At 37.5% G+C, this 27400-nt stretch overlaps 2 protein-coding genes across 2 annotated transcripts in view; both read right to left on the bottom strand.

The window, feature by feature from the left end:
* Window positions 1-22899, bottom strand: part of LOC118484216 — a 37423-nt gene extending 14524 nt beyond the window's left edge. Inside the window, exons 1-6 of the mRNA XM_035980219.1 lie at window positions 22891-22899; window positions 21321-22337; window positions 20251-20322; window positions 18581-18652; window positions 16435-16509; window positions 4526-4597 (exon numbers count right to left, since the gene is read on the bottom strand). Of these exons, the coding sequence (XP_035836112.1) occupies window positions 4526-4597; window positions 16435-16509; window positions 18581-18652; window positions 20251-20322; window positions 21321-22337; window positions 22891-22899 (1317 nt within the window). The remainder of the gene's footprint in view (window positions 1-4525; window positions 4598-16434; window positions 16510-18580; window positions 18653-20250; window positions 20323-21320; window positions 22338-22890) is intronic.
* A 487-nt stretch (window positions 22900-23386) lies between these two features.
* Window positions 23387-26484, bottom strand: LOC118484215 (receptor-like protein kinase HERK 1). The gene is made up of 2 exons (XM_035980218.1): window positions 26323-26484; window positions 23387-24395 (listed from the first exon to the last, which is right to left on the bottom strand). Exon 2 carries the CDS (start codon window positions 24389-24391, stop codon window positions 23387-23389), a length of 1005 nt encoding a protein of 334 aa, XP_035836111.1. The 5' UTR covers window positions 24392-24395; window positions 26323-26484.
* Window positions 26485-27400: the final 916 nt, after the last annotated feature.

The following is a 27400-nucleotide window of genomic DNA, read 5'->3' as shown; positions in this document are numbered from 1 at the left end:
TATATAAGTGTTTTCACCATGTTACCAAACTCTCGTAAAACATGTCGTGAGAAATTCAGTGTTTTGCAGACCTTTTTGGACCTAATACAAACTATAAACATCTTACAAATGCATTATATCCGATTATCCACGACGAGACTTCATTTTTTGCACACTACTTTCGTCTACCCGATACTTATGTTACTCTTATACTCATACTCGTTTATTAGATCAATCGTTCACCCTTATACCTCAATTATCCTATGTTGTATCAACTCCAAAGCCTCAATTTTAAGCAATCCCCTCCTGTTTGCCAAAACCCTTTCAAGTCTTCCTTCTGAATAAATTTCGGGACGAAATTTCCTAATGTAGGGGAGACTGTAACGCTCCGCTCTTTCCGTTTTTTTTTTCATTTTAGAAATGACTTGATTGTTTTTCTGTGTTTAGAATCGCGGTCGAAAATCATATCGAAGAATGGATTAAAAACGGAAAACATCGCTTTTTACGCAACCGACCAAATTTTTTATGTGTTTTAAAAATACTAAACCATCATTTTACGACATTACGGAGTGCTCATATTTTAAAAACGAGTTCAAAAGAGAATTCAGGCCACTAAACACGGGGATTGGGCTTGTCGGCCTTGGGCCCAAGCCCAAACCCACTAATTAAACCCTAAGTATATATGGCTAGTAAAACCCTAAATAAATTTGTAACAACCGTTCAGCAACTTCTCTCCCTCTCTTTTGTGTCTAGACCCTATCCTCCTTCCTTTTCCTTTGATTCTCTACAACTGAATCAAACAAACATAGAGAACTCACCTCTTTCCAAAGCACACATACTGAGCATTTGCAACAAATCACACACAACACCCTCCACCTTTCTCTAAGTTACACACACAAAACAACCATCTGAGCTCACCCCCTCGACCCCTCATCTTCTCCGGTCGGATTTCCGGCAAGCACCAACATCCTTCAATCCACAACTCACCAGCCCTTTCCTTTCTCTGGTGAAACACCCCTCTGCTTCCTCTCGTTCCCTCCCTAAACCGCGACGAACAAAAGAGTGGCGCCGCTGCTCGCGGCGGCGGTGATGGTGGATGTGGATGGCTGAAAACGGCACCCCCCTCGTTCTCACCTCGTTCTCGGGTCCGGCCGTCCACATCCGTGATCGACGATGACGGACGACAGCAGTTCACGGTGACCTTGGTGTTCCTTCTTCCATATCCCTTTCACTCGTCAATAATCGGATAATCGGAAGAATTTGCAATATTGTGAGTATACTCGATCCCTTTTTCCCCTTTACACTTTGGGATGCAACATGTATGCCTATTCAAAACAACTTTTATGCTTAAACAAAACATACTCTATCTGTGAACGACACATGAAACTATTGTGAATATTTGCTATGCTTGTATGCTCTATGAACGATTTGGAACGTTGTATGCTCATTAACTTTGCTAGCCCACCTTAACAATTATAGCGCTATAGGATTAACATCCCGCCCGCTATTCTATTCTATTGGGTATTGTTAAGTTAAACATTACCACCCCGCTAAACTATTGGGATTAGGCTATTTTATGCGTTGTATTCATGGGTTTGATCATATTGTACGCCAAAAATTGCATTGCTAGTAAATTTATTCATTATGTAACATGTTGGATATGAGTTTTTATTCTATTATGCTATGAAGTCAAACTTGTATACTCGCCTTTGCTTTTGCATTGAACACTATTTTAATACATGTTGCAGGTTAATTGATGAAGTGATGTTACAAGATGAAACAAGATTTAAGTGGACTTAGAAACACACCTAGATTAAACTATTTTGATGTTGTACATTTGAAACAATTACGTTGATTTCTTGTATTATACTTTAGCAATTTATGAAATCCAATTTTTAATTTATATTGCCACATAGTGTTATGATGTTTTGAGCAATTTGTTCGTCTCATCCCGATGTTTCCGCCATCAGTTGGGGTGTGACAATAACCATGGATTTTGTCACTAAACTTCCAAAGAAACTGAAAGGGCATGATACAATATGGGTTATAGTAGATAGGCTAACCAAATTAGCACATTTTCTACCCATCAATGAAAGTTACTCTTTAGAAAGGTTTAGCTAGAATGTATATAAATGAAATTGTTAACCGACACGGTGTGCCACTGTCAATAATAGAGATATTCGATTCACATCAAGGTTTTGGACTTGTTTCTAGAAAGAATTAGGCACTTGAATCAATTGAAGCCGGGTGTGTAATTGACTTTGGTGGTAGTTAAGATACTCACCTACCATTAATTGAATTTTCTTACAATAATATTTACCACGCTAGATCAAAGTAGCGCCATTTGAAGCTTTATGTGGTAGAAAGTGTAGAACCCTACTCTGTTGGACCGAAGTAGGAGAAAGTCAGTTGTATGGCCCAGAAATTATACAAGAAACAACTAATAAGATAGTACAAATTAAGCAACGATTAAAAGAAGCTTAAGATCGTCAGAAAAGTTATGCTAATAGATGGAGAAGACTTTTAGAATTTAAAGTTGGAGACTATGTTATGTTAAAGGGTTTCTCCATGGAAAGGCATTGTGAGATTTAGGAAAAGAGGAAAATCGGCCCAAGATACATTGGTCTTTATAAAATTATTTCTAAAGTCAGAGTGTAGCATACAAGTTAAAATTACTCGAGACATCGAAAGGAATTCATGATACCTTTCACGTGTCTAATTTACACAAGTGTTTGGCTGACCCAACTCAAGCTATTCCACTAAAAGATGTTCAAGTCAATGAGAAACTCTATTTTACAGAACAACCGGTAAAGATTTTGGATACACAAGTGTGAAAATTAAGAAGGAAAGTTATACCAATGGTGTTAGTGCAATGGCAAGGTCAAAAAGGACTAGAAAGAACATGGGAATTGACTAAAGAAATAAAAGCAAAGTATCCTCGTCCATTCAGCGAAGCGAACGGAACAATTTCAAGGACAAAATTCATAATTTGGTGGGGATATTTGTAATACGTGTTTTCATGTCTTATATTTATTATTATTTGTTACATTCTTTCTACATATAATTTATATAAAATATAATTATTAGTGCTATTAATTCAAAGGAGTAAACTGCTAAAATGGTCTCTGAGGTTTAGTCATTTTTGTCACTTTAGTACAAAACTTAAACCTTTTGAATCTGTGTCTCTAAATTTCAATTTTATTACCATTTTCATTTAATATCAATTGATTTATTTAGCAAACATGTTTGCTTTCTGAATCCTAAGAAAAAGTCAAAATGTCCCTGAGGTTTGGTCACTTTTGTCCAAAACTCCAACCTTTTGAATTCAGGTCCCTATGGTTTCAATTTTTTTGCCATTTTCATCCAAAATCAAAATCTGGTAAGATATTTCAGTTAACATCCAGTTTTTTTTTTTTTTTGTCTTTTTCTCCCCTTTTAGTGAATGGCAAAATGACATTTTAACATTTTATTATAACGAATTAAAAAAATCTAACCATTTTGCCCTTCATTAAAAGGGAGAAAAAAGACAACAAAAAAAACTAGATTTAACTGAAAAATCTTACTAGATTTTGGATGAAAATGACAACAAAATTAAAACCACTAGGACCCAAATTCAAAAGATTTGAGTTTTAGACTAAAGTGACAAAAGTCACCAAACTTTAGAGACCATTTTGAGAGTTTACTCAATAATATAAAAACATTGCTTGTTTGACTTAAGTTGACCAACCTTATCTCTTTATTTGCATACATATCTTACAGCAAGTTGCTGGCAGTATTCTACTTAAGGAAAGCCACCTTTCAAATAAGCTACCTCTCATGAATTTAAGAGGGGTGTACCTATTGGCACACCCAAATGCCTATATGCACATTAAAAAAGACTATTTTGTCTTACATGCATATCCTGCAGTGTCGAGCTGTGGCCATAGCGCAGCGTTTTGGTCCGGTCAACCAGACAAAAGGTTGGAGTTAAATAAACAAATAGTATTTGGCAAAACGGTGATAGCAATAGTTACAACCATTTTCAAATCATCTTTTCCGGTGTGACGACTTGTCAGGTGTATAACTTTATTTATTTTGTTATTTAAATAAGGATTAGTGGGGTTGATTAGAAAAAATATTTTGGACTTTTAAATTTTAGTGTTAAACGTTATTTTAGTTTTTCTGGTTTATGTTATTTTGCTGGTTAAGTTTAGTCCAAAGGTTTTTAATGTTTTCATTTTAGTCTACTGGGTTAACTCCATCTCAGAGTCTCTCTTATTTTCTTAATACTTATTTTCTCGACTATTTATTTTATTTTTAAGGTTTATTAATAACTATTTAATATCTCATTAACTCAACCCTCTATAATACACAAGTTTCTAACCCAGTTTATAATAATTGAGTATCTCTATTGTTTTTTATCTGGTAAATGATAAACGTGATTGTTCCAAATTTATCATATTCAAATTTTATCTAATGTATTTCAATTTATGGATTTTATCTTTTCTAAACATTTCACTAACAAAAAAAATGAAGTAAGAAAGATAGAAAGGTCTTAGTGTCTTACAAGAATTTCATGCCTTGCTTTCTCAAGTTTGTCGTCAACTTGATCCTTACCCGATTGTTGTACTTGCTCCTCCTTTAAGACATCATTTCAGAGAAAAATAAGTTACTGCTCAAAACTGTAAATTTGAAATAATAACTACAAATTGGTGATGAAAAACTATGTACTAAGTAAGTAACAAACTATAAAACAATGAAGAAATTGCTAATATAATAGATCATAAGATGTTGACAAAATTGGTGTTCAAAGATAATATATAGTTAAAACCATCAAATGAATTTAACAGTAAATTACACGTCAAATTTGGTAGAAAATTAATGAGTACGGACAAGGAAATTAAGAGATGATAGAAACAATATCATATGCCTTGTCTGATTAAAATGCTATGCATATAGATTCTATCAGAGAAATTGGACGTTTCATTTGTAGCTTGTATACACGAGACGTTTCATTTCTAGCTTGTACACACGAAAATGATTGGTGGCGATAATTCGTCCAGGATACGGGTGTAAATTGAAGATTAGTAGTTTTCTATGGAAAATCTATATAATGTTATGGAATATGAACACATTTTGAATCAAAATGAAAAGGTGAGCAAGTAACAAAAACCCACTATTTTTAAACCTAAGGGGGCACCCAATCGACAAGGGCTTGGGATTCATCCATCGAAATCCCATAAGCTTCAAGAAAGGGGCCAATCTTCAAATGAAAACGGTTTCATGACCGGTTGTTAAAGCTTTTGAAAAAACAGAACCCAAAACTTCTTCTGCAACGGCGGCAGAACCCTAGCGTCGCTAGGGTGGCGGCGATGGTTGACTAGGTGGCTGACGGCGAAAGAACTGAAGGTGGTGGTTCTCGTGTAATCCCGATCAAGAGCTTTGGCTCTGATGCCAGTTGTTAGTATCACTAGGATTGAATACACACACGAAACTGAACACACACATACGAAAGCTATAAACGACACGAAGATTTAAAGTGGTTCGGTCGGCTGACCTACGTCCACTGTGCTGCAACTATCGTTCTTTATCATTCAGGTGCTCAAGGAATTACAAGTACAATGATATCAATATATAGAGACTAATCTAGGGCTTGGAAACCCAAGTTAGGCCCAAGCCCACATAGAGATAACTAGGGCTGACTAAATTGAAATCCTAATTTAACTGCCAAATAAAGATGTGTGGGCCGACTCAAAGCTAGGGTTGGCCGCCCTCCCTTGATCGAGCCTCCACACCAATTCACCCAACAATACGTGATTCTAATTTATACATCGTCGATTTTGGTTTAAGGGTTCTTATCCATATATTATTTTATTTTGGTTGTACACTTCATGAATTTTGCTCAAATCTAGCATGAAGTTGGAAGATCCATCATTTAGTTACTTTCTTTTTTGAGTAATTGTGCCATTTGAATGTTGAAAAGCTAAAGAAGTGTTGTTCGCACCAGCGTGAAGGGTAGCATGAAAAGGTATGTATGTTTGTATCATATCTTGATTTGATTTTGCGAAAAAAAATAGTACGACGATTACATTTACTTTGAATATATGAACTTAGGCCTCCTCTCAAAATGGTGGTGGGGCTACAAATCATCCGGGAACCGCTTTGGGTTAATGTTATTGATGTAATATGAAAGGAAGGAGCTCGGGGGGCTGGTTCCTAGTAAGAAAACTCTGCCTGGTGTATGGAATGCTATTGGGTCAATAAATAGAGAATTTTGCAACAGGGGCATCGATCTGGAAATAAAGTATGTATGCTAAGTGGGGAAGGCAGAGTCAGCTAGATTCTAGCTTCCTAACTGGATTCCAGGCTGCAAGCTAAATGACTAATTTCCCGATGTGTTTTCTATACGTAAGGTAAAATCAGTCAGAGTTAATAAAAGTTATAGAAGGACCGAACATGGAATACTTTGGGACATTGCGTTGAGAAGGCTATTCGACATGATCAAAGAGATTAACCAAGCGGCTTGGCTAAGAGATATGTTGATGAATCAGAATATAAAAGGTTGGGAGTTTGGAAACATGGCTGGGGAGTTCTCTATATTGAAACTTCAGGTGGAGCTCAATAGCATTCCTGAAGGTAAATTGTTTTGTGTGGAGAATGGTTAGTAAAAGTATTCCTACATACAATGCTCTTGCAAGAAGATGTATAATTGTGGGAGATGGGAGATGCAAGAGATGATTTGGGGTTGGAATCGGTGGACCATATCATATCATTGCTGAGTGCATTTGGGCCAGAATAATGTGGTCACGTATATGTGTATGGCTGGAGGTTCCAGTTCCATTCCAGTTTGTGTCGTTGAATCAAATGCTGGACTTATGCAAGTCGGCGAAAGGGTCGAAGAACAAAAAGGAAGCCATGTATGCAGTTTTCTTAATGACAATTTGGAGGATATGGTTGGGTAGAAACGGAAAGGTTTTGGTGTTACAAGTTATGGGTTGCAACTACTCTGTTTTTTGTTTCTATTTTTGGCCAGTTTAACTACTTGCTAGGGTGGATCATGTGGCTGTATGTTTGGTGGTATTGAATAAAATGGCTTCGTTTTGATGTTAAAAACAATTACATTTTCGTTGACTTATACTCTTAACGTTGTTATATATTAGTAAGGACTTATCCTTTTTGTATTCATATATAGTTCATTTATAACCTCTTTTTTATTCATACATATATATATATATATATATATATAGTTTAATTGATCTTTTTTTTTGAACGGCCAACATAATTGTTGGGATAAGTTGGAGAAAGTCTAACTTCTTTTAGACTGTTTTTGTAAGTAGAGGGTCTGTTGTGTAACTTCTGCATAAGTCATGTTCTTATTTAGAATGTTTAATAATGCGCAGGTGTCATAAGTGTCAATCTAGAAAGATGTTCGTTAAGATGTCTGTTTAGGCAGTTATTAGCTGTTGCTAATCTGTATAAAAGGTAGATTGGGGATTAGGGTTAGGTATTGAGTCTGTAATTCTTCTTGAATCGTTTGTTTGAATAATGAATTGAGTGTTAATCGTTGGTGAGATTCTTGTGTTATTGTTCAACAATTGGTATCAGGGCCACGGTGGCTCGATTTTGAGAGAATTTCATTGAAGATTGATCAGAAATTTTGATTATTCATGATGGGATCAACAACAAAGCTTGTTCTTGATTAGTTTGACGGTAAAAACGATTTTGGCCTGTGGAGGATGAAGATGAAGGCCCTATTAGTTCATAATGGGGTTGTAGATGCCCTAAAAGGGGAAGATAAGCTTCCAGGAGATCTGACAGACAAGGAGAAGAAGGAGATAATTGGAAAAGGCTCACAGCGAGATTGTGTTGAGTCTCGGAGATAGAGTACTCAGGGAGGTTTCAAAGGAGACTACAGTTGCCTGAATCTGGACCAAGCTAGAAAGCCTGTACATGACGAAGTCACTGGCTAATTGGTTGTATCTAAAGAAATATACATTCAATTTGGCTTCTGGTAAGTCCCTTGAAGATCATACAGATGAGTTTAATAAACCCATTATTGATTTAGAAAACATTGAGGTAGGTATAGATGATGCAGATCAAGTAATCATATTCTTGACTTCATTACCGAGTTCATATGAACATTTTGTGGATACTCTTATGTATGGGAGGGATTCGTTATCCATGGTAGATGTTTAGCTGCCTTAAATTCTAAAGAATTGAAGAAGAAGTCTGATGAACAAGAAGATGTTGGTGAAGGTCTGGTTGTAAGGGGAAGAACTGAACAGAGGTCATTCAAACAAAAGGGGCAAGAGAGATCAAAGTCAAAGTTTAAAAGAAAGTGTTTCATATGTAGTTCTGAGAAACACTTGAAAAGAGATTGCCCACAAAGAAACAAGAAGCAAAAGAAGTTTGATTCATCTTCAAGTTCAACAAAGACTCAAGGCCATCATCAGACTTCTGAAGAATCTTTAGATGGATATGATAGTGCAGATGTACTAGTAGTCACAGATCATGGTCCTAAAGATGATTGGATCATGGATTCTCGAGGATCTTATCGTATGACTCCAAACACAAGTTTATTTAAGGAGTTCAAGAAAGAAAATCTTGGCTCAGTAAAGCTAGGAGATGACAGGGCATGTATGATAGAAGGGCATGGCACAATTGTTCTTAAACTTACCAATGGCACTGAAGTAGAGTTGTCCAATGCCAGGTATATTCCTAAATTGACCAAGAATTTAATTTCTTTGGGTACCTGTGAAAGTAATGGCTATACTGTTAGTCTTAAGCATGGAAAGGCCAGAGTTATAAAAGGGTCTATGGTAGTTTTAACTGGTACAAGAAGGGCCAATGACATCTATGTCTTAGATGGTCATGCTATGTGTGGTGAAGTTGCAGTAGCAGAAAAGAAAGAAAGTACTGCCATGTTATGGCACAAAAGGTTAGGCCATATGGGTAGTCAAGGAATGAAGGAGTTAATAAAGCAAGGTGTGATAAAAGACTTGGTAGACTATGAATTTGGTTTATGTGAGAATTGTATAATGGGAAAGGCAGATAAGGTTAAGTTCTCAAGGGGGGTTCATAGGTCAAAATATAACAACCCTAAACCGACACCCTCGTAATATTTCCCGACACCCTAAAAATATTTAGAGTATCCCAATATGTTCCTAAAAACACCCCATACGTGAAAACGGACCCCGAATACCTTAAATATTATTAAAAATAATTAAAAATCAATTTTTGGCCTTGTCGCGGGCCACGTAGAACCCTTAGGATCTTACGCGGGCCGCTAGAGATCGAAAGTGTGGCAAAACCCGGTGCTGTCACGTGTCCGACTCGTGTTGAACCTACTAGGTGACCCGGATCACCTACGCCGTTGACCATCTTTGACGCGGGCCGCGTAGCCCCTTGGCTACCCTTATGCGGGCCGCGAGAAGGTCCAAATCAGACCCTATATAAAGGAGGCCTTGGATTTTCAGTTGACTCGCTCATTTCTTTTCTTTCTAATCAAATTCTGAAGTAGTAGAAGCTATACTCGGTATAATACCCCCTAAATAACGAGGTTCTGCTACGTTGTAAGTATCATAACCCTACCCTGGATACATATTAGATACTCTGCCCGATTGATCTAGGGTTCCGTAACGGCTGTCGTGGTTCTTCCCGACGTAGTCGTTGGAATGCCATCTCGGGGAGGGTATTACTAATTTTAAAATGAGTTATTATACTAGCACGTGTGCATTTGTGTAATTTATAGATACAACAACAACAACAACCATACCCAGTATATCCCACAAATAGCAAAGCTACTCATAGGGTCTGGGGAGGGTGGGATGTAGACAGACCTTGCCTCTATCCCTAGGGATAGAGAGGCTGCTTCCAGAAGAGACCCTCAGCTCCAAAACGAACAACAAACCAACACATCAAGTCAAAGAATATAGAAAAATAGAATATAGATAAAAGAAGTCACCTATACTAAGAAAGGGATCTGAGTGACACAGTATAATGTAAATAATGTATAATAGCATACAATATCATTCGGGCATATACATAAGAAGTCAATCACTGGTAAAGTCACTTAAAGAAAAAGAAAAACCTACGTCCCTAAAAAACACCTAAGACCTTACTGCAATATCCTCTAGAAGTCCTTAACCCTAATTCTACCCCTCCACAAAGTCCTATCTTGGACCATGTCCTCAGAAAGATGCAACTCTAGTAAATCATGCCTAATCTGCTCTTCCCATGTCAGTTTCGGTCTGCCGCTTCCTCTCCTCCCCTCTACAGTAAGAGTTTCCACTACTCTAACTGGTGCTGTCGTTTGCCTCCGCTTCACATGCCCAAACCATCTCAATCTCCCCTCCCTAATCTTGTCCGATATACTAGCCATTCCTAATCTCTCCCTAAAAACCTCATTTCTTATCCGATCCAACCTCGTGTGTCCACACATCCACCTCAGCATCCTCATCTCTGCTACCTCCATCTTGCGTGCCTGCGTCTTCTTGATAGCCCAACAGTCTGTTCCATATAGCATAGCTGGCCTAACTGCTACCCTGTAAAATTTCCCCTTTAGTTTAGTTGGGAACCTCCTATCGCACAATACTCCCCTGGCTGCCCTCCATCTACACCAGCCAGCCTGTATGCGATGGGTAACATCACTATCTATGTCACCATCCCTCTGTACAAACGAGCCCAAATATTTAAATTTAGTTGCCTGTGGGACCAATTGATCCTCAATGGTGATTTGGATGTCACTGTCATCGGCTACACTACTGAAATCACAGTGGAGATACTCAGTCTTAGATCGACTAATCCTTAGGCCCTTGCCCTCTAAAGCGACTCGCCACTCCTCTACCCTCGCGTTCAGGCACTGTTTGGTTTCTGCAATCAACACAATATCGTCTGCAAAAAGCATGCACCACGGAACTGTCTCCTGAATCAACTTGGATAACTCATCCAAGACCACCGCAAAAAGAAAAGGGCTCAATGCAGACCCTTGGTGGAGTCCTACCTCCACAGGAAAGAAGTTTGTATCCCCTACAGGCGTGCGAACACTAGTTTCTGTTCTATCGTAAGTGTCCTTAATTATGTCTATATACTTCCTAGGTAGCCCTCGACCCTCCAAACTATCCCAAATTAGTTGCCGTGGGACAGTGTCATATGCCTTTTCAAGCTGAATGAACACCATATGTAAATCTTGCTTCTTCGCTCTATATTTTTCCATCAATGTCCTTAGAATATGTATCGCTTCTGTAGTTGACCTCCCTTTCATGAATCCAAATTGGTTTACTGATACCTGCGTTTCTCTTCTAATTCTAGTTTCAATTACCCTCTCCCAGAGCTTCATAGTGTGACTTAGCAGTTTGATTCCTCTGTAGTTCCCACAACATTGAGCATCTCCTTTATTCTTGTATAGAGGCACCACGACACTACTCCTCCACTGATCTGGCATTTTTCCAGTCTTGAAAATACTATTGAACAAAAGTGTTAACCATTGGACTCCTTCTTCCCCCAAACACTTCCACACCTCAATCGGTATGTTGTCCAAACCTACTGCCTTGCCTCTTCCCATCTTCCTAAGTGCCATCCTCACCTCTTCATGTGTGATCCTCCTGCTGTAGCAATTATTCTGTTGTCGGTTTTGGGTCCTGGGATTGCTGCTATCTTGTTGGTATGCCCTACCGTCGTTGAAAAGATTACGGAAGTAGGTTTGCCACCTCAACTTAATGTCATGTGCCTTGACTAAAACACATCCATCCTCTCCCTTGATAAACTTTACTACTCCTAGGTCTTGTCTTCCTCGCTCCCTAGCTTTTGAGATCTTGAACATATCATGCTCCCCCTCTTTCTTTCCAAACGTTCATACATTTGTTTATATGCTGTGTCTTTTGCCTCGGTCACCGCCTTTTTCGCTTCCCTTTTTGCCTTCTTGTATATCTCCCTCACCCTCAGCCGCTCCTCCTCAACTGTGCACCTCAAAAGATCTCTAAAACTCTGTTGCTTAGCCTTTATTTTGGCATGCACTTCTCCATTCCACCACCAGGACTCCTTATGCCCACTAGTCTTTCCTGTTGTTACCCCTAGCGTCTCATTTGCCACCGTAGTGATCGTTGTCGCCATATCCTCCCACATCCGGTTTGCGTCGTCACCTAGTTGCATCGATGTCATCGTGTGAACTTTATCTTTAAACACCGTAATTTTTTCTCCTTTCAGGTCTCCCCAACGGATCCTAGGTCGGGTTTTCCTCTCCCCCATAGTTAGCCTTGGTTTTATGGCTATATCTGCTAACAAATGGTGTTGAGCCGCTGCAGTCTCCCTTGGTATAACCTTGCAGTCCCTCCACATCCGTCGATCTTCCTGCCTCATTAGCAGATAGTCGATTTGCATGTTACGTCCTCCACTATTAAAAGCGATCAAATGAGATTCCCTCTTCCTAAAGAACGAGTTTATAATACCTAGGTCATGAGCTGCAGCGAAGTCTAGAAGGTCTCTACCAGGGTCATTCCTATCGCCAAAACCAAAACCCCCATGTACTAACTCAAAGCCATCACTGTCCTTACCAATGTGCCCGTTAAAATCTCCTCCCACAAAAATTTTCTCTTCCCTAGGTATGGCCCTTACTACTACATCTAGACAATCCCAGAACTCTTTTTTCTCTTGTTCTCCTAGTCCCACTTGCGGTGTGTAGGCGCATACCACGGTCACCACTTGCTCACCTAATACTAACCTTAACACCATAATTCCCAGGAAACCCTTACAGAAAATCTAAGACAGCAATGTGAGTAATCTCCTTTTTACAAACTGTTTTTACAAAACCTCACTTAATTAATTATATATTAAGCAGTTATTGAGTATTTGTAAGGATACAATTATCGTCGGTATGTTGGGGTTTTGTATACAAGATTTGTTACCACCTGGTCAAGGAGTAACATTTCCACAAGTCAGGTTTGACAGTACCGTGGGTGGTAATTGGTATAACTTAGAAATAAATGTAATTGCGAGACCGCCCTCAATACTGTACAATGGTTCTTATTTAAACTTGATTAAACTGGATTCACTCACCAGTATTTCCCACTGACAAAATGTTTTTAAACGCGTTTCAGGTAACAATATGTAAAAGCCAAATAGAAGCCAGCTGGACAGCACTGAAGGCTTGGAAAAGTGGCAATAAAGTTACCTAAAATAAAATAGATGTTTTTATTAAATAAAAATAGGATTTATTCCTATGAAACTGAGTGTACTGCAAACTTGGGTTTATCCCGTGTGTTTAATATGAAAATGTGGTATTTTACTCTGATAAAATATTTCCTAACTACGGTCCTAATGAAAATTCCGCTGCCAAATTAGACAATAATAGGATACCACCGAAACTGGCCGCGGCCGCCCGTCCCTGTCTTTGTGTAAGGGGACGGGGGTTGTGACACAAAAGAGGTCCTAGATTATGTTCATGCAGATCTATGGGGGCCAACAGGAACCATGTCTTTAGGAGGAGCTTTGTATTTCTTATCCTTGATTGATGACTACTCAAGGAGGGCTGGGTGTATCTTTTAAAACACAAGCATGAAGCATTTGAAAAATTCAAGGAGTGGAAAGTTCTTGTAGAGACACAATCTGAAAGAAAGGTAAAGAAACTAAGAACAGACAATGGTCTGGAATTCTGCAGTAATGAGTTTCACAGTTTTTGTAGAAACAAAGGTATTGCTAGGCATCTAACAATACCTGGAACCCCACAACAAAATGGTCTTGTAGAAAGGGTGAACAGGACCCTACTTGAAAGAGTTAGGCGTATGGTTCATCAATCTGGGCTACCTAAAAGTTTTTGGGCTGAAGCTTTAAAGACTGCTGCACATGTCATTAATAGGTCACCATCTTCAGCCATTGAAATCATGGTGCCTATGGGGAAGTGGTTAGGTCTATCTGTAACAGATTTTGAAGACTTGAAGGTATTTGGTTCTTTAGCTTATTCATATGTAAATAATGGTAAGCTAGAGAACAAGGCTCGGAAATGTTATTAACAGCAGAAATGTTAAAGTCATAGAAGAAATGTTATACAAGGATGTGATCAATGGATCTGATAAAAGAGTCAAGAGAGTTCAGGTTGAGGTAGAGCCTATGGCAAGTGAACCTGAAGCAAGTGAACATGTTGAAAGTAGTTCTGAACAGACTAATGTGGGTCAAGGTGGTCATATTTCATCAGAGAATACAAGTGATCAGTCATCATGGCAATGCATTGCTAAAGACAGGACAAGAAGACAAATAGTGAAACCTGTAAGGTTTAGAACACAAGAGGATATTTCTGCATTTGTCTTTAGTGTTATTGAACATGATAGTATAAATGAACCACTGTCTTATAATGAAGCCATTAATTCTGTTGAGAAAGACAAATGGCAAGTGACAATGAAAGAAGAAATAAAGTCCTTGTATAAAAATGAAACCTGTGAGTTAGTGGATAAGCCAAAGGATCAGAAGCTTGTATCCTGTAAGTGGATTTAGAAGGTTAAAGAATGGATGCCAAGAGAATTGCCAAGATACAAGGCAAGGTTGGTGGCTAAAGGTTTCACACAGAGAGCTGGTGTGGATTACAATGAAAGTTTTTCTCATGTGGTAAAGCATACCTCTATAAGGGTAATATTGGCATTAACTGCATACAAAAATTTTGAGCTGGAGCAATTAGATATACATGAAGCAGCCTCAAGGGTTTGAAGTTGAAGGACATGAAGATAAGGTATGTTTGTTGCTGAGGTCTTTGTATGGTTTAAAACAATCACCTAGGCAATGGCATCTTAGATTTGATGACTATATTGTCTCTCATGGCTTCAATAGAAGTAAGTATGACAGTTGTGTGTACATTGGAGAGTATGAGCAGGGAAAGTGTGTGTATCTATTGTTATATGTAGATGATATATTGATGGCTTGTGAGAACCAACAGGTAATCAAAGATACAAAGAATTTGTTGAACCAAGAGTTTGATATGAAGGAACTGGGGCCGGCTAAAAGGATTCTGGGTATGGAGATTCTCAGAGATAGAGATCAGGGATTGTTGTATTTGACTCAAAGGTCATATATTAAAAGGGTGTTGGAAAGCTTTGCTATGGAAGATAGTAAACCTGTTTCAACACCATTGGCTCAACATTTTAAGCTTTGATAAGAGACTCTCCTCAAACTGAAGATGAAAAGAAAATTATGGAGAAGTATCCTTATGCAAATGTAGTTGGAAGCCTAATGTACCTTATGATTTGCACAAGACCTGATCTGGGATTTGCAGTTAGCATGGTCAGCAGGTATGTTTCAAATCCTGGGAAAATACACTAGGAGGCAGTCAAGTGGATACTTAGGTATCTCAGAGGTACACAAGATAAAGGTGTGGTGTTTGGAAGAGATAGTTTTGATGAACAGGTTTTGGGTTATTCAGATTTTGCTAAAGATCTGAATAAGGGAAAGTCAATGACTAGATATGCTTTTAAGTTGTTTGGTTCTCTTGTTAGCAGGAAGGCTACATTACAACATATAGTAACTTTTGAGAAATATATTTAATTAAAATATACCCGTGGAAACTTTCTAAAATGGTGTGTGCTATCATCTGACTTTCTTCTTGATGTGGGGTTGGATTATATGTTCACTCGTATACGACTGTCAAGTTAGCTCTGTGTAGAGGCATGCTAGACATTCTGTTGTGGCATCAATTACAAGACGCCAACCATGAAATTTTGAGAAGTTCATGTCATGTCCACTTTTTATGTTATTACACTCTCGCGCGAGAGCGTTTAGATTAGACTATGGGATGTGAAGGAGTGTAGTCCTCAAAGGATGATCCGTTACGTAGGCGTCTACGTAAGCAGGTGTGAAGATGAGCCTAAAGGGGCCGGACCTAGGGTATGAGGAATAAGCCTCAATATACATATGTGTGTATGTATGTATATGTGTGTGTATAAAGAAGAAAAGAGAGTAGGGACGTCTCACGCGGCAAGCTTCCGACATTGGCGACGGGACAGACCGGGAGGGGGCGGTTGCGCCAGGCCTCGCCGTACCGGGGACGGGCCCCATACCGCCTGTTCTTATTCAGGACGCGGCATCTTAAGAAAGATACGATATGATGTGATGTGACGATTTTCTCGGTGTGTGGCGTAGTGCCATCCACCCGTTTTGAATTTTGGATGCACGTGGATTCAATTTGGCTGTTTATTCTGAAACCAAAAATAATTAGTTTGTACGTGGCTGAATTTGATTTAAAAAAAAGCACTCTGGTGTTGCCAATTCAATTTGTATGTAGTATATAATTCCGAATTTGATCAAGTAAAGTCCTTAATAACAATCTACCATACTTATTTATGTAATATAATAGTTATATATTAGAATTCACATAATTTTATAATAACTACTTTTTTATCACTAAGTTTACCATTTTATAAATATCTACTCATAATTTAAACAAAAGGTGAAGTGAAAATAAAGATGTAAAAAAACAAAACAAAAGGAAGGACTTACAGGAAGTAGTTCTGGAGGTGCTATCACAAGTTGGTCAACAACTTGGTCATTATCCGTATTTTGTACTCGCTTCTCCTTCAAGAAATAAGAAATAACATGAGAGAGAAAAGATTATCTACTAAAACCGGTAAAATTCGTGATAAAACCTATAAATTGGTGTTGAAAAACTACTTGCAAAAGAAACTACAAACAATGAAGAAATTGATAATATAATAGATGATATTGTGTTGACATTTGACGTAAAAAGATAATACCATAAATACCATAAATACCATCAAATGAATTTAACAGTAAAAAGATAATACCATAAATACCATCAAAGATAATACCATAAATACCATAAATATCGTATGCCTTGTCCAATTGAATTGGAATATTCATATACATTCTATCAAAGAAATTGAATGGTGTGAATTCGTCCAGGACATAAAATGAAAATTAGTTTTTTAAAGAAAAATTCATATAAAGTTATGGAACATGCATGGGCGAACCGTCCCAATTGTTGAACAGCATAATAATAAACCTTAATTATATAGGATGGCTAGATATCAATTAATGAGTTTTTAGGTAACCAAGCTTTCTTTAAACGGCCAACGAAATAAATGCTCGGCTACCCGAGGTAACCCATTGCCAAAATGCAACCTCATACGCCTGCGACCGCAGACAAGCTCTAGGTTGTCCACTATCACGGTTCCGGGGAAAACATGCCTTCCAAAAGCTCACTGCGGTAAAATCCAATTGAGCTATAGCCTCAAACCAAAATCTTCACTTCCCTTCCAATACCAATTGAGCTATAGTTCATTAGCTAGGTAACCATTCTTAATTCTACATGTTTCAGGCAACCACGCTCAGGATTCATGACAACATCATATAGGATGCCTAGATATCAATCATATTTTGAGTTATTGGAACAAGTTTGAAAAACAATATTTATTTTGAGTTTTATTTATTTATTAATGAGTTTTATTTATTTTGAGTTGTTTCTTTTTTTTTACTTTGTTTGGTCGAGTTTGAAAAACAATATAATTTTAAATATTTCAATTTTAATAGTAATTTTCTTTTTATAATCTTGTTCTTTTCCTAACATGAAGTGATCACCATGGTTTTCGCACATAATGAGAGTGTGATATTGGGTTATGGATGTTCACACTACTTTTACTATTACCTTTACTCTCTTTTGTTACATCTTATGTTGCTTTTGAAATTGGTTATGGTGTCTTCCTTTTATTTGAGACAAAACAACTAAATAAGCTTTTGAGAAATATATTTAATTAAAATATACCTTTGGAAACTTTCTAAAATCGTGTCTGTGCTATCAACTTCGTGGTGTGGGAGTTGGATTATATGTTCATTTGTAGATACAAGTTATGTAGTTAATATCTCGATATATCACTAATATATATCGGTTATCGGTCTCCTGCCGAAATATCAGTGCAAAATATTGGTCCGAATATCAGTATCGATAATATTGGCAATATCGTTATTTGACCGATATATCACCGATTTTTCTGATATCAGTACCTTTCATCTTATTTCTACCATTCGTCTTTCTTCTTATTGTTGATATTAGTGTTTTGAGTCTTAATTGTTAGTTATTATTGTTAAATTTTAATGTTTTAAGTCTTAGTCAGTTACTACTTGCTACAATTGTTAACATTTTGCAAGTTGGAAAAGGTTAATTACTTAATGGTATGAGAGCATACTGAATTGTTAGTGTTAAATTGCTATATTTATAAATTTAGCATGATACTAAAATTACCAATATCCCACCATAATAACCGATATCTCAAATATTGATCCTCACCAATATCTGATATTTACCGTATTAACTACTTAGGATAGGAGAGGACTATTGAGTTGTCTCCGTGTGGAGGCATTCTGCTGTGGCACCAATTACAAGACATCATCCGGAAGGTGTGAGAAGTTCATGTCATCTCCACTTTTTTATGTTATTACATTCACGCACGTGATATGATGTGATGATTTTCTCGTTGTGTGGCGTAGTGCCATCCACACATTTCGAATTTAGGATGCACATGGATTCATTATTAACTATTTCTTATCACTAAGTTTATCTTTTCATAGGTATCTACTCATAATTCAAAAAAGGTGAAGTGAAAATATAAATAAAAAAGGAAGGACTTACATGAAGTTCTTGAGGTGCTATCTCAAGTTGGTTGACAACTTGGTCATTATCTGTGTTTTGTACTTGTTTCTCCTTTAAAAAATAACATGAGAGAGAAAATAGATTTGCTACTCAAACTAGTAAATTCGTGATAAAAAGTTATAAATTGGCGTTGAAAAACTACTTGCTAAAAAACATGACGAAATTGATACTATAATAGATGATAAGGTGTTGACAGTTGGTGTATAAAGATATTACCATAAAAACCATCTACCATGTTTATTTAGGTAATATAGCTAGTAAAGTGCTCTACACGTTGCCGCGACGTTTCAAAAAATTAACGTTAAGACGTTGACCAAATAAAAACATACATAAAAATAAGCATGAAAACGTATTATATTTGACCAAATTCATTTCCAAAAAAAAAAAAAAAACATACGTCAAATCGTATACCAACCTAAAATGTATATAATAATAAGCATAAGAACATATTATATTTGACCAAACTTATTTCCAGGAGAAAGTAACGTCGAAACCTAAATCAACTTAAATTTATACACACATGTACAAAAAATTAAACACGTAAAACTCGATTAAAAGTTAAGAGACTACAAGTGTTAATGCTGAAAGTTTTTTTTTTTTTTTTTTTTGAACAGTGAGTATCTTTAAGTCTTTAACAGTTGAGAAAGAAATCTCACACCCTCCCAACTAGAGGGCACTAACCCCACTATGGCTAGACTATGTTGTTTGGTATGCAAGAATGAGAGGCGGAATGAAATAGATGATTACGACGGAATGAAGAAAAGGATGTTTGGTTGGTCAATGGAATGGAATCACCCATTCCAAAAGGCATTTCATTCCCTCAAAATCATTCCATCAACCCCCATGTTTTTTTTTCCATTCCATCCCCTCTTGCACCATTCATCAACAGCACCACAACCCACCACCTTCGCCGCAACCCGCCACCGCCTTCGCCGCCACTCCGACAGCCACCACCGTCGCCGCCAACCACCACCATCGTCAACGCCACCACCAACCATCGTTGACGCCACTACCAACCACCGCCACCGCCACTCGTCGTCGTCGCCGCACCGCCACTCGTCGTCGCCACCACCACCCATCGACGCCGCCGCCGCCCACCACCACCACCTATAACCACCCACAATCACTACCACCGACCACCACTCACCGCGGATGTTTTTCTTGCCTACCAAACAATACATAATAATAATTCATTCCATTCACACATGATAACCAAACAAGACATTAAATGATAATGATCCATGCATTCCCTCGTCCATTCCATTACCTCATACCAAAACAGACCCCAAGGGTGGTGGATGGAACGAATTTGAGGGAATAGAATATCTTATGTAATGGGTGATTTCATAGGTATCTTTGACGTTTAAGATTTCACCCGCTGACCTTTACATACATGTGCTTTTTGTTTCAGGTTAAGTCCTTTATTACAAACCCAGTTAATTTTTAGGGTTAAGCGTCATAGGGATGGCAAAAATGTGCCGAATATACTATATACTTTAAATCCTTTTTCATGTTTTCCCCGTGGTACAGCGCGGGTTGCACCTTACTAGTTTACAATGACAGATTACCTCTATCAAATTATAATTTAGTTTCATTCATAAAAAAATTACTAACCAAAAAGATGAAGTAAAAAAAAAGGAAAGTCTTACAGGAACTTGAAAAGTTGTTATCTGAAGTTCGTCGACAACTTGGTCCTTATTTGGCTCCTGTACTTGCTCCTCCTTTAAGAAATAGTATTTGAGAAAATAAAATTAATGCTCAAAACTATAAATTTCTGATAAAACTACAAATTGGCTGTGAAAGATATTTGCTAAGGAAAACTATAAAACAATGAAATAATTGATAATATAGTAGATGATAAGATATCAATGAGATTGATGTCTAAAGACGATACCTTAAAAATAAAAACCATCATATAAATTTAACTAGACATAAATTACCAGTTAAATTTGGTAACCAAATAATAAATATGAAAAGGAAATTAACATAATATAGAATTAATACCATATACAAGTCAAATTTGGTAACAAAATAATGAATATCAAAGAAAGTGGGCATTCCATTGTAACTTCTATACACGAAAACGATTGGTGGCGAGAATTCATCCAGGATATGGATGTAAACTGAATTAGTTTTTTTTTTTTTTTTTTTTTTTTTTTTTTTTTTTTTTTTGCGTTGAACAATGCATATAAAGTTATAGAACATGCAATATTTCAAATCCAAATAAAAAGGTGAGGAAGTGACAAAAGCACATTATTATTTACCCCCAAGGGGCTGCCAATCAGCAAGGGCAGCAAGACCTTCATCAAAGGAGGTCCCCATCTAAGTCCCATAAGCCTCAACCAAGGGGCAGCCTCGCTAACCAATTCATTAAATGGAAGCACTAGAGATTGGGTTCTTATAAAGTAGAAATTTACTTAATTTAACAAAAAGTATGGACATACAATTTCAGTTGTGGATAACTTTGATGTCTTTGTAACAAGTTTAGCTTAAGTTTCAATAGTATTATCATAGGTTGGCTTTAATCTTTGAAAGGTTTTGTGTTTAAATGACAGGGTTCTTCTCTTCAATTTTGTCTTATTTGGATATTTTCAGGACCCATTCTGTTTGTGTAATAATTTAGCCAAAAGAAATTGTAGCATTGTATATGCTTATTACTTATTTCTTATGCATTAAGATAATATGCACCCCATGATTATACACACACACACAAACATACCTGACTTACTTGAAAGACCAATGCTTTCTCAAGTTCGGTGAGAACAACTTTCATTGTTGGGCGTTGGTCTTGAGTCTCCGCCACACACCGGTTTGCGACTTTTAAAAATGTGTACAATGAATCCTTATCGGCTCCTCTAATTGGACTATAACTCTTTTTACCGGTTTCTTCCTTTAGTGTAGGATCAACCATGTCCTCTATTGTTCCATTGGAGAAGTTTTGACTTGCAACATCAACGAGCCCTTTCTCACTCTCCGTAAGGTAAATTTGGTCATCAGCTTCTCTTCCGCATAGAATTTCAAACATAACTACTCCAAAGCTATACACATCCGACTCTCTTTTTAGCTTACCAGTCTTCGCATATTCTGGATCCACGTGCCACGTTGACTTAAAATATGATCTTTTACATAGAGCTTCATCTTTTTGATTTGGAGGCAGGAATACTGCCAACTCAAAGTCTTCGATCTTTGCCCTCCAATTCTCATCCAACCCAAATCTAAAAGGATCTATATCACTGTGTATCATCATTTTTGTATTTGCCATCTCATAATGAAGGTAATTCAGTGCGTGCGCACCGTCAATGCAGATTTTCAAACGTTTTTCCCAAGTCAAATTATGCATTTTTTTTGCGTTACCCAAATAATGACCAAGTGATTCATTAGAAAATTTCTCGGTGACAAGTATCCTCTCAAAACCTTCAACACAAAATCCTATTAGAGTGACTATGTTGTGATGCTTAGCACTGGCAAGCACTTCAAGTTCTGTGAAAAATAATTCTTCTTCGAGCTCATCAACTTTAGGAAGGAAGCGCTTTATAACAATTGAGTTGCGTCTCTTAAATAGTTTACTTTTACTTATCCCTTCTATGGAGGAAGGGTTTTCTTTTTCAAAATGGCCGAGTTCTACTTTGTACCAAGTATAGAAATCGCCAGAGCCAGTTTTATATGTGTCTGAAAAATTATGGGTGGCAAACTTTATATCATCAAGCTCAATCTTCAAGTGTTCCAAGTTATTTCCCTGCAAACATGTGACAAAGGGAAAAGAGAATTACAAATTATGAAATTATATATACCTAGTTAGATACATGAGAACGAATTGTGGTTAATAAAATTGATCTTGAAGGCTCTATGTAACTGAGAAGCGTAATGAGAGAACCCCAGTTTGGATTGGATCCTGAAGGCTCTATGAAAACAAGAAAATGTGGGGTCATGAATTGAGTGATTCCATGGATGATGTTTCTTTTTCTTTAGTTTGGTATTTGGTATTTGGGATTCAGAGGTTTTTTGATCGAGTATAAAATTCTAAAAGGGGGAATGAATTAGATAAAGTAGTGTATTTGGGATGAATGGGTGCAACTTACGGATTTTTTTCATCGTTTCTACATTTAACATCCCCTTCTAAAGTCCATCTACTGAAAGGATGGATACGTAAGAAATGCTAAACGTAAAGGAGAATAAGGGTAATTGTCAAAGTTAATAGAACAAAAGTACAATTTTCTTATTATTTTCGTTAAAAATAATTTTGTGGGTAGTGGCGGTGGTAAGATAATGGCTGTGATATATATGGGTACCAAAGACATCTTAATAATTATATCACAAAGAAACAATACAAAGATTTAAAAATATCAGTACTCGAAATTAAAACATACAATATAAAAACATTTAATAAACAATTGATATATGGTGATTTTGAGATAATTTTAATTAAAGTTTCATTTAGTGTAACTAACAACAATGAAATTTAAAGTATATTTAGCAATATTATTTTGAACATCCAACATAGGCAGACCCCACCTGGCGCACCTATAGGTAAAAGGCCACTCACGTCTAGAATCGCAGATCATAGGCAATTTTATAGCTACAATAAAAACATTTTTTATTTAATAAACAACTGTTATATAGCAATTCTTTTAATTAATTTTATTTTAGTTGTAACTATCAGTGAATTTTACAGTATAATTAACAATATTACATTGTTAAAAATTAACAAATATTACACGGCAATATCAGTTTTTTTCATCTTAAAGTGATAATCTTTGAAGCAAACAAATTAACAACAAAGGAAAATTAACTTAAAGGCGTAAAGAAAAACAAAAAAGCCAAAAAAGGTCTTTCAAAATTTTCAGGTCGTGGTTGAAACTTCAATGCTTTCTCCAATGCTTTCTCAAGTTTATTAACAATACTGAGCATATGTGGGCGATGTGATCGCTCTTCCTTTAAGCAAGAATATGCCGTTTCTGAGTATGTTCTGAGTGATCTTACGGATATTTGGTATCCGGACATTTGATTCTTTAGATCGGGATGGATTATATCTGGCAACGTGTCGTTTTCATAATGTTGCATGACCAATGGAGCTAGTAACCTATTAGCATCGTTCCTAATATATGCTCTCCTCCCACACAATATCTCGAATAAAACAACACCGAATGCGTAGATATCCGACTTGCAGGTCACCCCTTTGGACTTTTCAATTTCTGGGTCCAAATACCCTATTGTGCCAATAGGTTCAGAAAGGACGACCTGGTCCATTCGGTTAAGTGATTGTTTGATAGAAACTTTAAAACCGGATAACTTGGGTTCCCAGTTCTTGTCTAATAAAATTGTCGAACTGTTGATGTTAAGATGTATAACACCATAGCCACGCCCCTCGTCATAATGGAGGTAACTCAACGCACGAGCCACGCCTACACATATCTTCAATCTTTGCGTCCATGTGAGGTTCGGGTTGCTTAGATGCTCCTTGAGACTTCCATTTTTGGCCTCATAAGTGGTCACAATGATCTTCTCATGTTGTTCATCACAAAATCCGACAATAGAGACTATATTTGGATGCTTGAGATCTGAAAGCATTGAAACTTCGGTCCAGAACTCGACGACTCCTCCACCGTGCTTACGATCTAACCTCAGCGCAGAAATGGTGATCAACTCCCCGGACCGCTGGAGTTGTCCTTTGTATACATGTCCCAATCCACCGCGTCCGATGATGTTATCATCAGCAAAGTTGTTGGTGGCGTTTACTACGTCTTCAAGTGGGATTTGTAAGTGAGCAAACTTGGGAATTGATGTTGTCATGATTCTGTTTATAAAGTAAAAAAAAGAGTGAAAAATCAGTGAGGGGGTTACAACTTAGGGTATCCGGGGCATCAAGCGGGGAGTGGTTCGGTGACCCTATCCACCGATCGGGAACACCGCCGCCATCAAGGCGGGGACCCGATTCGGGGAAGGGAATCGGGGGGAGTCACCGCTTTGATTGCACGAATATCAATGAAGGACCGTTGGGCAACGGTCATATTTAAAAAAAAAAATTTAACAATATAAATATAACCAACTTAATCAAATTTTTTACCACACCCACCACTCTCAAACTCACTCTAAAAAATCTATCAAATAGAACATAAAATGGATTCCAAGTTTCCGTTTTTTTCTCCCCTACCCGACTTTCCCGACGATGAAGATGCATCGTCAAGCAAGGGATGGTAGCTTAATTTTCTTCCAAAATCTCATCCAACAAGCGGAGCTACTAGACACGGCATCGTCTACTAAAAAAATAGTCCGTCGAGATCGTGAGGGGGGCCATGAGACACTCATGGCCGATTATTTTGTTGAAAATCCAAAATTTAATGCCGATACTTTTCGTCAGAGATTTCGTATGTCCAAGTCTTTGTTCCTAAAATATGTTAGTGACGTGGAAGCGTATGACGAGTGGTTTCAAGAGGGCTTAGACGGGAGAATGAAGAAAAGTTTCACGCCGTTGCAAAAGGTTACTTCGGCGATTAAACAACTTGCAACCGGTAACCCACCAGACGAAAACGACGAGTATTTAAATATGTCTGAAAGGACCTCTCGTGAGTGCCTTGAATATTTCTGCGAGACGGTCTGTAAAATGTATGCCGGTGAATTCTTACGTAGACCAACGAGCCACGACGTTACGCTATTGTATCAGGCTCATGAGGATAGGCATCACCTACCTGGTATGTTGGGTAGTCTAGATTGTACACAATTCGTCTGGAGAATGTGCCCCACAGAATTGCGTGGACAATATATGAGAGGCGATCATCAATACCCGACGGTTATGTTAGAAGCGGTGGCGTCTCAAGATTTGTGGATTTGGCATGCTTTTTGTGGCCCGGCGGGTTCACAAAACGACATCAACGTGCTGCAACATCCCGAATGAAAAAAAGTTCAAGAGGCAACACGAGGCCGCAAGAAAAGATGTGGAACGGGCGTTTGGTGTGTTAAAGGCGAAGTGGGGAATACTAAATCGTACAATGCGTTCGAAAACGGTGAAAAACATAAGGTCCATCGTGTATACGTGCCTTATTTTACATAACATGATTATAAAAGACGACGGAAGGGCGATAGCACCGGTACATATTCAAGATCCTCCAGTCGAACCCGTCTTCGATGATACAGCTTATAGCGAGCTCATTGACGAAGAAACGAATTTGAGACTAAAACACGATCTCGTTGAGCATCTCGGAAGTTTAGATCTACCTCAACTTGAAGTAAGTTCCGACGACGAGTAGTTTGTTTTTATATTTTTCTAGTTTGAATGTAATTTTTATTTTTTTAGTTTGAATGTAATTTTTATTTTTCTAGGTTGTTTTTATTTAATTTAATGAAATGTCTATTATTTAATTTTTATTTTTATTAATATTTTTTTATTTTATAAACATGTATAATTTTACAACAAATAAAAAAAAACCAAGTTCCCTAATAGAGGAGTGTCGCCATCAAAATGGGGTGTTAAGGGAGTTTAAGAGAGGAGTTGACGTGGCACTAGCTGATTGGTGATGCGTAAGAGAGAGGGCCCCTCTCACCCTTACAAATGAATGAGAATGTAACTTATAAATACGAGCAAGCAGACTATCAATGAAATCTCTTTAAGATTTCAAAAAGTTGATGATGTCATTCTCTTTAAGATTTCAAAAGCGTTGTAATCTTGTGTAGTTGATTTACCAAAACCAGCTCAGCAACAAACATTTTGTCAAAATGGGTCAAACCTGGTGATGAGTAGAAACGGATATGAAACGGAGCAGCAGATCTGAAGAGTAGCAGCGAGCGAGCGGTGGTGAAAGAGAAGGAGATAATATATAGTAGCAGCAGCGACAGCCGGATCTGTTGTAACTGCAGCGGCAAGCAAGTGATCAAGTGGCAGGTTAAGGATGTGAGAGGATGAAAGGAATGATGGGGAAAAGGCAAAGTTGGTCAATGAAAAAGTAGAGGAAATGATGGTACTAAATAGGACATCACATCACGAGTATTGGAGTGTTGCAGGTACCTTCCTGCAATTTTCCAAATTTAATATAATAATACAATTTTAATTTTTATGTTTTTCTTTTTACTAGATTGTTTCAAACGCTGGCGTTACTGCGGCGACGACTTAGTTGTTTATAGCTTGAGACACGTTATGTGATACATTAACCATCTAAAAACGTGTGTTTCGACATATCCGATCTAAAACATTAAGGTTACAAAAAAAGGGAATTAAACCCGAGTTGGTTCATTTAGTAAGCGTTCCACCTAACCACTACATCGCCACTACCTTTGCATCAAGACTTAGTGACGTCAAAACGTACAATAACTCAAATTTATACCTCCAAATGAAAATGTATTATATTTGAATAGACTCGTTTCCGAACACACACAGTTTACGTCAAGACATAGACCAACCGAAAACGTACGCAAAAATAAGCATGAAACGTATTATATTTGACCAAACTCGTTTAAAAAAAATTACGTCAAAACGTGAATTTATATCGTTTACGAGTAAAACACTGGTAAATACAGGTACCGAACCGGTATATTCGGTACCGGTACTCACTTTTTCCGTTTTCGGTACCGGTATATTCGGTACCGGTACCCACTTTTTTCGTTTTCGGTACCTGATACTTTCGGTACCGAACGGGTACCGTACTCATCCCTAGTCTAAAATTTAGAGGCAGGGACTGGTTTGGTTAAGTTGAAAACTTGAAGGATTGTTGTGTATTTAGTTGGATGGAACTTTTGTTTTATCTATACATATAATAAAGTAAACCAATATGTGACACGTGTCATTCATTGGAGGCCTCTATTTTTTGA

The sequence above is a fragment of the Helianthus annuus genome, chromosome 11 (genome assembly GCF_002127325.2).
Source record: "Helianthus annuus cultivar XRQ/B chromosome 11, HanXRQr2.0-SUNRISE, whole genome shotgun sequence".
Classification (NCBI taxonomy): Eukaryota; Viridiplantae; Streptophyta; class Magnoliopsida; order Asterales; family Asteraceae; genus Helianthus; species Helianthus annuus.
The sequence above is the reverse complement of the archived record's forward strand: the minus strand, read 5'-3'. Positions and strand labels throughout refer to the sequence as shown.

Bases quoted from the DNA above. Each gene is read 5' to 3' on its own strand.
- LOC118484215 (XM_035980218.1), bottom strand. From the start codon at position 24,391: ATGACAACATCAATTCCCAAGTTTGCTCACTTACAAATCCCACTTGAA.